This window comes from Callionymus lyra, chromosome 1 (assembly GCF_982586985.1).
Source record: "Callionymus lyra chromosome 1, fCalLyr1.hap1.1, whole genome shotgun sequence".
NCBI lineage: Eukaryota > Metazoa > Chordata > Actinopteri > Syngnathiformes > Callionymidae > Callionymus > Callionymus lyra.
The window spans coordinates 40,206,058-40,219,627 of record NC_141818.1 but is presented as its reverse complement, the minus strand read 5'-3'; the positions used below and the strand labels follow the sequence as shown (position 1 = coordinate 40,219,627).

The following is a 13,570-nucleotide window of genomic DNA, read 5'->3' as shown; positions in this document are numbered from 1 at the left end:
ATTATTTTGGGCGCCAAGTATTGTAAAATGTAAAAGACTGAGCTACTGTTCCGTCAGTATTATTTGGAGTTTAAGTATTGTAAATTATAACCTAATGAGCTGCTGTTCTGTAAGTATTAGTTTGGAGTTTAAGTATTGCAAAATGTAACATACTGAGCTACTGTTCAGTCAGTGTTATTTTGGAATTTAGGTATTGTAAAATATAACATAATGAGCTACTTTTCTGTCAGTATTATTTTGGGCGCCAAGTATTGTAAAATGTAAAAGACTGAGCTACTGTTCCGTCAGTATTATTTGGAGTTTAAGTATTGTAAATTATAACCTAATGAGCTGCTGTTCTGTAAGTATTAGTTTGGAGTTTAAGTATTGTAAAATGTAACATACTGAGCTACTGTTCAGTCAGTGTTATTTTGGAATTTAGGTATTGTAAAATATAACATAATGAGCTACTTTTCTGTCAGTATTATTTTGGGCGCCAAGTATTGTAAAATGTAAAAGACTGAGCTACTGTTCCGTCAGTATTATTTGGAGTTTAAGTATTGTAAAATATAACCTAATGAGCTACTTTTCTGACAGTATTATTTTGGAGTTTAAGTATTGTAAAATATAACCTAATGAGCTGCTGTTCTGTAAGTATTGGTTTGGAGTTTAAGTTTAACATTTTCTTGCAGTTCATGAGAAACCGAATCTGTGACAACCACAAGAATAAAAAACATCTCCCTGGCAAAATTGTTAAAGAGGATTATTAAAAAAAAAAACTAGCAAGTTGTCTGACTCTCTATCTCCCTCGCTCAGCGCTGCACTTCTTTTTGGCCCCTCCCTCCCAATCTGTTATCTTCCAGCTGGATCTGTTTTACGCTGCACTGCAGTCGGCCGAGCGAGAATCCAGGCAGGATGAGTCACCCACTCACAATCTGCTGCCCTTAAAGCCCTGCAGGCTCCATGTCTGTCCATCGCATGCACAGCCTCGAATCATCCTCACGTTTTTTTTCTTCTTATCATGACATTTATCATAAAATGAAGGCGGATGAAGCGGCTTTTCATTCGAGCGTCAGGAAACCACGGCGGTGTCAGACCGACAACACCAATGACACGTCCTAGGAAACAAGAGCTGATCAGTATTCAGCTCAGACGCACCCGGGAAACCTCCAGAATACAGAGAAACGGATTACAAGGTTCCTCGCTCAAGGTGGCTCGCCAGGATGCGGCATCTTCCGTCTCAACACACTCGTAATCTCGCTCCCTAACTTCGGCGACACACAAAGAGTCTGATGTGTCACACCCACTAACACACTTGTGTAGAGACACTTGACAATGAAGTGAGGATTATGCACCGCAGGGACGATTGTGTTGGGATTGAATGGATTTCGGGAAGTCTGTGTAAAAAGATGAGATCATCCGATTTGAGCAATTTACTGTTTGAGCAATTATCGTTTTTTTAAAGACCTGTATTTGATCAAATGACTTTACAAATCCGATTATCGGAAAAGCTTAATTCACAATCAATAATGAAGCACAAGAGGAGCGAAAAAACAGCCAAGATAATAAATAATTGACGTTAGTTTTATGCGTCTGTGACGTGACTTGACACTGAGCCACAGTTTTGAAGACCATCCGAGGAAGCCGCCATCTTGGAAATGCAGTCTTCTCGTTTCGGCCGGACTCTTGGATGGTAGAAGAGGCAGACTTTTGGGTGTCAGGGCGATGAAACCATCGCCTTTTAGCTCAACGCTAAGGGGCTCACTTGTCAGTCAAGTAAACCACGCCCACTTTTATGCAAATTTTGAAAACTGATATATGGTCAAATAATCAAAACGGGGATGAAAATGTGTTTTTTTTTTTTTTTTAAAGGTAATGTAGTTTCTTACGTGACTTATGGTATTTTGGAAACCAGCCTCTAGTGGACACTCAGTTAACTTCAACCTTTTAATATTACTTACTTACTTTTATATGCGCTTCGTATGCTGGCGTTGATTATTAACTACACTAACACAACTGGCGACTTAATGTACAAGAACAATAAAAGTAAAAAAAAAACATCAAGATTAAAGACTAGGGGATGAAAATGTGTTTATTTTTAAAGGTAAAGTAGTTTCGTACGTGACTTATGATCTTTTGGCAACCAGCCTCTAGTGGACACTCAGTGAACTGCGACCTTTTATATGCACTTCGTATGCTGCCGTTGATTATTAACTACACTAACACAACTGGCGACTTAATGTACAAGAACAATAAAAGTAAAAAAAACCCATCAAGATTAAAGACTAGGGGATGAAAATGTGTTTATTTTTAAAGGTAAAGTAGTTTCGTACGTGACTTATGATCTTTTGGCAACCAGCCTCTAGTGGACACTCAGTGAACTGCGACCTTTTATATGCGCTTCGTATGCTGCCGTTGATATTAACTACACTAACACAACTGGCGACTTAATGTACAAGAACAATAATAGAAAAAAACCCATCAAGATTAACGACTAGGGGATGAAAATGTGTTTTTTTTTAAAGGTAAAGTAGTTTCGTACGTGACTTATGATCTTTTGGCAACCAGCCTCTAGTGGACACTCAGTGAACTGCGACCTTTTATATGCGCTTCGTATGCTGCCGTTGATTATTAACTACACTAACACAACTGGCGACTTAATGTACAAGAACAATAATAGAAAAAAAACCATCAAGATTAATGACTAGGGGATGAAAATGTGTTTTTTTTTTAAAGGTAAAGTAGTTTCGTACGTGACTTATGATCTTTTGGCAACCAGCCTCTAGTGGACACTCAGTGAACTGCGACCTTTTATATGCGCTTCGTATGCTGCCGTTGATTATTAATGCCTTTCATTATTACCTACACTAACAAAACTGGCGACTTAATGTACAAAAACAATAAAAGTAAAAAAAAACACATCAAGATTAACGACTACCAAAGTATAAACAACATCAGCAACGCAACTAACTAGAAAAAAACCCACTTAACTGAAAACATGAGCAACACTAAATTATAATAATAACACAACCGATAGCAAACACAACAGCCTGCAGCACGTTCAACGCTCCGTGTTTAAACCCCGGTTTCATAACACACTGAAAGGTTAATGAGACGCACACAGGTGCTTCAATATTAGTGGAGCAGAAATATCTTATGGAGCATTCACACACACACACTCACACACACACACACACACTCCCAATGGGATGAACGCCACGTTTGCCTTCGCACTGACTCATGTGACTCGCACCTCCAGCTGACTCCTGGAGGTAAAAAAAAAAAAGAGCTATCTCTGGTGTGAAAACACAGTATCGACAGACTGAAATCTACGAGATGGATTTTCAGGTCGTAAATATTTGAGCGGGAAAGAAAGAATCGACATGTATTGAGGGAGAGAGAAGATATAACACATCGTCTCCAAATGTCGGCCATGATGTCCTTGAGTAAACAAATGAGTCAGTGGTGGATGTGAGGCGAGCGTTGGGGGAAAAAAAACCCAGAAAACCCAGAAACAATCTTAACCGTTTAACAACCGTTTTTATTTGTATTTGATTGTCATTTCAAGTAAAGCGTTGAAAGACTAAAACATTAATTAATCATCATCGCTGCAGCTCATGTATTTTCGGCAAATGCATGAGATTTGTGCGGGTCCTAAGGATGAAGACACTTGTGTGGTGAAGAACTGCTAGTTGTGAATTTAATCATGTGCTGATATTAACAGATAGCGAGTAGCAAATCGATTTAAACTTGGTTTTTAGAGGCTCCTCTGTTGCCGTGCTGGATAACTGTGTGATCCGAGGTACATCTTGGATCACACAGTTAGGTCAGTCTGTCAAACCGAGCCTGAGAAACCTGGGTGTTGTATTTGACAAAGACATGTCTCTAGTTCAACACAAACAGAAAACTGACCAGAGATTGTTTCCTTCAACTGAGAAAAATCTCTAAATTTAGGAAAATTATGTCACAACACAATCTGGAGTTTATAATCCATGTGTTTGCGTCTTCTCGTTTAGACTATTGTCACAGATTATTTTCATGTCTAAACAAGAAGGATCTGTCTCGCCTGCAGTTGATACAAAACTCTGCAGCGAGAATTCTGAGCCGCTCTAGTAGAAGAACTCACATTTCCCCGATCCTTAAAACTCTTCACTGGCTTCCAGTTTCTTTCAGGATCAACTTTAAAATTCTGGTTCTTACTTTCAGATCTATTCATGGTCAGACTCCTCCTTACATCAGTGATCTGATCCAGACTTACACCCCAGCTCGGGCTCTGAGGTCTGTGGATCAGAATCTACTGATGGTTCCTGAACACGCTTCAGGACCAGAGGAGAGAAATCCTTCCAGACTGTTACTCCTAAACTTTGGAACGATCTTCCTCTCTCTCTGTGTTTGATGATCTACTGACTCTTAAGACGTTTTTATTTGTTGAGGTTTTTCCCTGATTTACTGGAACTCCTGTGTTTGTCTAATGTGTCTTCATCTTTTAAAGTGTATATTTATTCATTTGAAAAAATATGTTTTTCTGGACTAGCTTAAGAATATGCCAGTAAGAACATAAAAATACGTTCAGCAGGAAGGTTGTATGTTCAACTCGCACTTTGAAAATCTGTTGAACTTTCTCAATAGACTTTGCGTCAGGTTGTGTCTTAGGCTCCGCCCCCCACAGACCCACTATATGCAGAAACTAATGACTCCGATTATCTTCATTGAGAACCTCTCAAACCGCTGATATAAGAGTTAAAGAATTATTGACTCTAAAGGTCAACACGTTAAGGTTCTTGTCGATGTGGTAGTTTATTTCTGTCTGAGCGCGAGTGAAAAAAACAACTCTAAACCATCTTGTCGTTTTAGGATGAGATGTTTTTTAAATGCATTTATTGTAGCAGTTTTGATCTGAAGGTAAAGCTGACATTAAGTTTACCACAAATTGTGCTGCACGTGTCAGAAAAGTTGGACTCACTGGTCTGCAGAAGCTTAATTTAGACTTGGCTGAGTCACGATGAAATTCATCCGGACCGATTCTCATTTAAGTCTCTTATAAAATCACTTAATCTCCTCCTCTCTTCCAGAGGAAGTGGGGGTCCGGCAGTTCCCCCAGCAGGGGGCGTGTGAGCGGACGGATTGATGCACGTTTCAGCCCGGATTACGAGGCCCAGGGACGACGGAACGATGGGTGGAGTGATGGCCGCTCTGAGTCCAGGGGGACTGGGGGGGGGGGGGGCAGATGTCGACAGACCATAACCAAAACGTTTCTTGAGAAGAAGAAAACGACTCTTCTACACAAACAACGACACAAAGAGAGCAGCAGCAGAGAGAACTAAAAAAAAAAAACGGCTACGATCTGGAAGTCCATCTACTCTCTCCAATCTCACGACACATCCTACGAAGCTGATACTGACCTCATACATCTCTAATGCGTTCTGAAAAACCGTCACAAGAGAAAGTCACAAAATAATCCGACCACATTTCTAATAAAACATAAACATTCATTTGTTTATTCCCCATGCAAGGCTCTTGTGTAGTCTTTCCCAGCTGGTTAGGGCGAGAGGCAGAGGACGCCCTGGGCAGTAGGGGTGTGTATTGGCAAGAATCTGGCGCTTACGATACCGATGTATTTTTTCACATACAATATATTTTGATACTGTAGGAACAAGGGTATATTTGTAGTATGTTCCGAGTACTTGACTCTGACGTAGACCACACGTCGTAACTGTTTTTTTTTGTTTTTTTAAGCCAAAATATGTCCAAACAACAGTTGTTAAAAGATGCTGGAGTCGAATGTATCCTCTCGTCCTCAGTCCATCTCGCGGAATTTCAACGTCCATTTAGTTGCGGAGAAGGAGGAGAATATCGGAATTACTTTAAACACACTTTATTGAACTATAAACCAAAAAAATTTGCGAACCAAAAAAAATGACATCGTTAAAAGAATATTGCGATATATCAGCAAAACAATGAGCTTAACAACCAAACTGGACAAGCTCGTTTAGAAACATCTATGGGAGGAAAAAGTAAAATCGACGCTCGGCACGAACCGACAACCTTCTGGCCGCGATGCAGTGACATTTACTACTACAGTACCGAGTTCCTGAAACGGCCGAAGCGAGAAAATCCAAACAACAAATAAAAAAAACAACAACAATTCAATGTTTCGATGTGATGTTTCCAAAGGGTTGCTCACTGGTGGTGAACCTTTGACATGGTTATTCTCACGCTATTGACATTGGCAGATGACGGATCGTTTTAATTATAATTAATCCAGCGTCATCTTGACATTAGCGGGATGGATGACAAGTAGGGACGCTACCCAAGGTTGCACACCTCTACTTAACCTTGAAATGAAACACACATTCTTCAAACCCTGACCACCATCATCATCATCACCATCATCATCATCATCATCATCCAGGAGATGAGTGATTGACTGCTGCAGGGGGGATGACGGGAGAGGAGGAGGAAGGAGGAGGAGGAGGAGAGTGAGCAGAGGTCATTGCGTGAATATCTCCTGCTCGCCGATGGAAGCGGATTTCCGGTGAATTTAACGATTGCGTAACGTCGTGCTCGGAGTCCCCGCGCCGTGGGTTGGCTGCGGGGAAAACACGCGTCCACCTCGATTGTTGTGGCGCAGGAATGTCATCTGAAGGGTACGAGGAGGAGAGGGTGTGGGGGGGGCATCACGACCACCACATCTTCACGGGACCCCCAAGCGCGACATACCGTATTAACGCGTCAGTAAGCGCAACAACAAACTTGACGCACTGCGATTTTCTGGTCATCATTAATACATTAGAATGAAAAAAAAAACGTTTCTTCTCGTCGCTGCACCTTCTACAAGCGCGTGCGCGTTCGTACCTGAGTGGCTTTGTGGAATTGCTTCTTGAGTCCTGCGACCGACATGGTTGAGCGGATGAGGGTCCTTCACTTCACTGCGGCGATCTCCGTGGATAGAAACCCTGGGCAGTCTTCTCGCTGGGGTTCTCCTGCGTGGAAAAAAAAGAGAAGAGACGCGCACGGAAAGACCTGGTCAGACTATTGGCTGCGAGAGCCACACATGTCCAAAGCGGCTCTGACGTCACGCGGCTCCTTTTAAAGAGGCAGGACGCGCACGTCACGAGTACTGTACCCACATAACTGTCGCTAAACACACCCGCTACAGATAGTATATGGAAGATGAAAACAAGAATACACTTGCTACTTGTGCTAGTATTTTACAGTTTTTTTTTTTAAAAGTATATTGTAAGTAGTATGACTTAACCGTAAACTATACACAATACAATTAAACACAGTTAAAAAAATATATGTTTTGAGGTTAAGAAGACGTCAATGAAATTAATGGTAGATGCAGGTGATTCAAGGGGGTTGGTTTTATGCCAAAACATTAAATCCTGAATGCATCATAAACTGACTCGTTTTATGTTGCAGCCTGACATTTGTTTGACTGTATCTTGCATTTTTTAATTCATATTAACCCTGTTTATGTACTTCACTTGCATTGTTGATGTCAGCAATGCTGGCATTTTAGTTCAAATTCAACCTTCAGTCATTTTCTACTCACCCTCAAGTCGACTAAGGGTTGGAATTTTTTTTTAGAGTAATCTGTAGTTATGGTTTTATGAAGCTTCATGAAGCAGTGTCATTATTTTACGTCCGAGTCCACTATATAGTGGAATTGACTCTAATATTGAAAAAAGAGGAACTGTTCATAGGAAAAAAAGGTAAATAAATCCGTATATTTTAAGTCTGTTTCAGTTATCAGTCTCAGTTATCAGCTAGTCTTTCCTTATTGATACACAAGAGTCAGTGCACAGGATTAAGGCTGAAGATTTGTGATCATCCGCTCAAAACAATCTTAAAATATAGACTTGTTTAAGTTTACCGGACAAACTTGTCAAGGCAATACAAGTGGGACGTTACAGTCGAGCAGTATGGACGTGTTTGGACGATTTTAAGTTTGTCTTTTTAGACAATGATGCAGATGAAGACAACTGTGCTCCAGTCGCTACATTAAAATTAATAATCCCAACCCTTAGTTGACATGAGGGTGGGTAGAAAATAAGTGAAAAGTAGCGCCTGTATTAGCCCCAACTGTAATGAATTTCCTGTAAAGTTTACATGAAAAAGCAGGTCAAATAGTTTCCATAAAGTGCTTTTAAAGAACGACAAATAAAAGAAACATTAATTACAGTAAATTGCATGTAAAACAAGTATATATTGCCGTGAATTATATACAGCAAAAATTGAAGAAAAATATCAATCAACAGCAAATTACTGTAAATTTATTTCTTTATCTGGTAATTTGGAGATTCATAACTGTAGATACAGTAACAGAAAACATTGGAGAGGAATAAAGTTATTAACAAAAGGTTCCTAATTGTATATTATAGAATTACAGAAAATAATAATAAATATGTATTTAAATATTGGGAGGAATTCACTACCATGACCATAATAACAATTATGATAAAGCTAAAACGTTTATTCATTATTTTCTGTCCTTTTTATATCATGAGTAAGCATTAGAAAATAAATAATAGACATTTTGGACATATCACACAGTTATACACACAATTCTAGAAAATGTCCAAATATTTATCTTAAGAAAGATCAGATTTTCTTAAAAGAAATAACACTTATTCAGAATTATGACTTTGGCTGCCAAGAAAACCATCACAAGAAACTCAAAGTATACGCTGAAATAACCTGGACAGTTTGTATCAAAAATAATTAACGATACTTTTTAAATGATAATCGTAACATTCACACTTTGCCTACAAATCAAAAGAAATCTGAATATTTTGAGGAAATTGACACATTTAACAAGTAAAAATAGACATAATTAGGGATAAATGGATATATTGCAATAAGTATTTGAAATATCTCCTTTTATTTTTTTTTATTTTCATTTTATGAATCTTTTCTTTAACTACAATAAGTGGTGATGTGAATAAAATGTAGATTGGTACTGATTTAGAAAGACAAAATATAAAAAAGATAAACGTTTGAATGTAAAACTTTGTAAACCTATCATTTGAACTTCCGTGTATGGAACGAACAGACTGAAGAAATCATTGAAATCTTCTTTTTTTTCCCAAACGGATAAAAAAAGAACAACAGCCAGGCTCCTTCTTTGTGTTGGTCGTGCAGACTCAGCACCTTGGACAGCTCCAAACCGCTGCCTCAGCTTCACCGTCGGAGTCAATACATCAGTTCACACCAGTGAAAACGCACCTTAATCCGGATTAATATCAAACTCATATATATCATGATATGCAACTTGTGATAAAGATTTTTTTTCTCAATCAACATTTAACCCTCTTTTAAACCGACGCATGTTGACAAGATAAAAACAATATTTATTCAATTTAAATTAATTAATTTGAATTACTTACTCACTAAATACGATCAAACTGTTGCCATGGCAACATGGAATTTATCACAGAAAATCCTATATTATGAATTAAAATTGTGTTTATATATATATTTTTTACATTAAAATAAACTAAACATTTGTGTACAGTGTTATATTAATACTGTTGACTTGGAAAATATCCAACCTATAAATGCTAGCATGCTACTGCCAGCGTTAGCGCGTTGCGTCAAGCTAATATGTAGAAAGCTTTTAAGAGTTTATTTTTTAAGCAACAATGTCAGGAATGTGACGTCCGTAACATACCGACCGATAAAGTGAAATCCATAAATTAAATGATAAAAGAGTTTGCGTTACTCTGCACTTTTGAACACACAAAAGAAAAAGGCTAACGATGTAGCGCTCTAGCTTTGGAAGACAGAACATGGATTGAAAATAAAATATTTGTTTGATACAATTTTTTGTCAAGAGGTTATTATTGGTTACTTATAAGAGGTAAATGTATCAGTTAAAAAAAATCTAAAGTCTTAAATTAAAATAATAAGTGATGATAAGGCTAATGTCGCTAACAGCTGTCGCTAACGTTTCCTGAAAAGAAACAACATTTCCGATCATTTCTGTGACATTTACCCTAAAATAGTTTGGATTAAAAGCGCGGCTCTTGGGATCGGTCCAGACGTCACCTGCACTCACTCCCCAGGACGACAGATGGCTGCAGAGCGACAGACAAGATGCCCATATGGTCAAATCCCGGTCAGCTTGTGACTAAGACTCAGATGATCGTGGTTAAGTCCTTCATTAACTCATCAAAGGTAGAAGTCGATCAAGAGGGAACGTACATCACATTCACGGTGAACATTGTTTACTATTTGAAGAAGAGGTTTTATCCAAATTCTTCTCTGCAGGTGTGGAAGGTTGGATGAGGAGCTGCACAGGGTTGTCCTTCTGTGTGGTTCTCCAGGTCCTCACAGTGATGCTGGACCTCTGTCTGTCCGAGTGCTTCTTGGCTTCTTGCTGACCTTGACCACGTCGTCGTTGTGGAGTGATGTGTGAAGATCGACAAGAAAACAACTATAACAAATGTAATGTCTTCTGAAATGAGTCTGTAGAAAACAAAATGTGGTTTAAGTAAAAAGGGTGTGAAGACTTTCCATATTGAGTATGGACTACACACAGACTGTATATATACACAAATATTTATATATATATATATATATATATATATATATATATATATATATATATATACCCAAACTGTATATATACACAAATATTTTATATACACACACAAACTGTATGTATACACAAATATTGTATATACATATATATATACACACAAACTGTATATATACACAAATATTTGATATATATATATATACACACAAATATTGTATATACATATATATATACACACAAACTGTATATATACACAAATATTTGATATATATATATATATATACACACACACACACAAAAACTGTATATATATATATATACAATATATATATATATATATATATATATATATATATATATATATAGATACAATATATATATATATATATATATATACAATATATATATATATACAATATATATATATATATATATATATATATATATATATATATATATTAATATTTGTGTATATATACAGTGTGTATGTCAGGCTGAAGGACATCACGTCTGACACTGTGGTGTGCAGTACAGGAGCACCTCAGGGGACAGTACTGGCCCCTCTCCTCTTCACCATCTATACTTCAGACTTCTGCTACAACTCAGAGCTGAGTCTGGTCCAGAAGTTCTGCTGAGGACACTGCCATTGTTGGATGCATCAGGGACAACAGCGAAGACGAGTACAGGAGTCTGATACGTGACTTTGTGGACTGGAGTGAGAGGAACCACTTGCAGCTCAACACCTCAAAGACCAAAGTGTGGTGGCCAGTATCCTGTTCTATGCTGTGGTGTGTTGGGGTGGAAATGTGTCCAAGAGGAGTGTCAACAGGTTGGACAGGTTGATCAGGAGCTCTGTGGTTGAAGCTGGACTCACTGGTGACAGTTGCTGAGAGGAGATCATTGAACAAACTACTGTCCATCATGGATGATGACAGTCATCCTCTCAACACTGTCATCAGTGAGCAGAGAAGCAGATGAAGCACGAATGCTCCTCCCATGATGCAACACTAATAGACCCAGGGACTCATTCATTCCTCGGGCTATTCAATTTTATTCGAGTTTGGGGGCAGGAGTGGAGTGAAATTACCATGATGTTCTGTTCTATGTTAGTCTTTGTATCCTTTGTCTTTGTTATTTTTCTTTGATCTATGTTCTTTTTCTTTATACTTAGATTGTATCATCTTGTTCTTTCTCTTTGTTCTTGTTCTTATTTTATTATTATGAATAATTGCTGTATTGCTGTGTTTAATTGGAAAAAAACAATTTCCTTGAGGATACCTCCTGAGGGATCAATAAAGTTCTACCAAACCTAACATATATATATATATATATATATATATATATATATATACATATATGCTGATGGAAATTGAAGTTATTTAGGGTGCAATAATATATTTTTTAGAAAACTGCTTTAGAGTTCATGGGTCTTTAACATTGAGGTCTTTGTTTAATGTAAATGTAATGTAAAATTGTTTCTGTGTTTTGTTTTGTGTTTTCCAAACAGGGGTGTAGCATTTGAATACACAAACGCACACACACACACAAATATATATATATATATCTATAACAACATCGAAAATATTCAAGTGCGCTGCTGCCGCCATCTAGTGGATATTTTTTGAATGTACAGGAACTTTTTTTTTCATCTTTTAAAAAGGAAATAGTTTTAAAGATTAACCAGGTTACTGATGACACCTTTAAAAATATTAATAATTAGCGCAATTAAATTGAATTAAATTACAACAAAAGTGGAAGCGCGTTAACCTGACAAAAAGGGTACTTTGCGGCAGTGCTGCCATCTAGTGGTCAGACACGATTACTGCGCTGTATTCAAACAAACGTCTCCACCTCCTCAGTTCTGATGCGACAATAGTTGCTTGTTTTAATGACACACATCCGGTGTTAAACCGTTTAAGAGGAAACTAGTAGTAGCACCCGCATGCTCATCTTATTTAACCATTTTTAAGGGAAGAAAAAAACCTTCAGGTCAGAGGTCACGTGTCACATGTGTGAATCACATTACCGGATAACAACGCCGTGGTCATCCAGGTACCCCCTGTACGCCAGGAATCCCCCCGCCGTCCCCGCTCCACTCAAACATGCAAATGTACCTGTGCCGGCGTCTAATTGGTCCCAGTGATGCTGGCCCCGCTCCACCTGTGTTGGTGGGAAGCCTCCAGTCGGTCCCGCAGACCGAGGCCCCGCCACTGTGCGAGCGCGGCGAGGCTAATAATATGCAAACAAACACTTCTTTGTTGTTCGGCGCTCCCATCAGCCACTGTGGTAGAAAAGTAGAGGGATGGAAGACGAGGACGGTGGGGCTGAGAGGAGGGTGGGGGGGCGCTGGAACTCATTAGTAAGATTACCTGAGGTGTACTTCTTTACGGGGGGTAATCTACCGGCGTGCTTCGTACCCCGGAAAAAACTTAAGCCGGCGCGCTAATGAGCGCCTGGAAAAGTTAGTCAAGGAGGAGATGTGCTTTAAGGAGCGAACACACCTGCGAGTGAGGATTCTTCAGGCTGGGGTTCGAGGTGAGAAAACAAAAGCTACCTGTTGGAGGTACAGTTGGATTTAATAAAAAATTAAAATAAAAAAGTTTTCGTCCAGTTTGAGATGCATCAAAGTACAAAGAAGACGATGGGAAGGAATCATCCTTCACGACTGACACGTGAACATTTTTACCAGTTATTTTCTGCAGCATTTCGCAGGATGTCAAAGTTATGTCGTTTTATCGGACTCGTTTTAGACAAGTACCTCATTCAATTTGAAGCCAATTTCATGTTCGGAACCAAACGACAGATGAATTTGTGTTTGACACAGTAAGTAAGTAAGTAAGTAATTTTTATTTGTATAGCGCTTTTCCAGACCAGGGTCACAAAGCGCTTAAACAATCAAAACAATATTCAATAAAGTATATACTTTAAAGGTCAAGATAATACTGATAACACAACAGGAGTTCCAGAAAATCAAGGAAAGAGCACCATATCAGATGCACAATGATTACTATCATCATGATGGATCAACTGGGCAAACGTATGGAG

The 13,570-nt window shown here is 38.5% G+C and overlaps 1 protein-coding gene across 3 annotated transcripts in view; it reads right to left on the bottom strand.

Moving 5' to 3' along the window:
* The window catches only part of sh3gl2a (SH3 domain containing GRB2 like 2a, endophilin A1), a 34,380-nt gene extending 27,423 nt beyond the window's left edge, over positions 1 to 6,957 (bottom strand). For 2 of the 3 annotated variants that reach the window (XM_087807407.1, XM_087807422.1), the window contains exon 1: positions 6,835 to 6,956. In XM_087807407.1, the coding sequence (XP_087663533.1) occupies positions 6,835 to 6,879 (45 nt within the window). In that variant the 5' untranslated portion in view covers positions 6,880 to 6,956. Of the gene's footprint in view, positions 1 to 6,834 lie in introns of all 3 variants that reach the window. The other variant, XM_087807413.1, reaches the window with a different exon arrangement.
* Between the last annotated feature and the right edge of the window lie 6,613 nt (positions 6,958 to 13,570).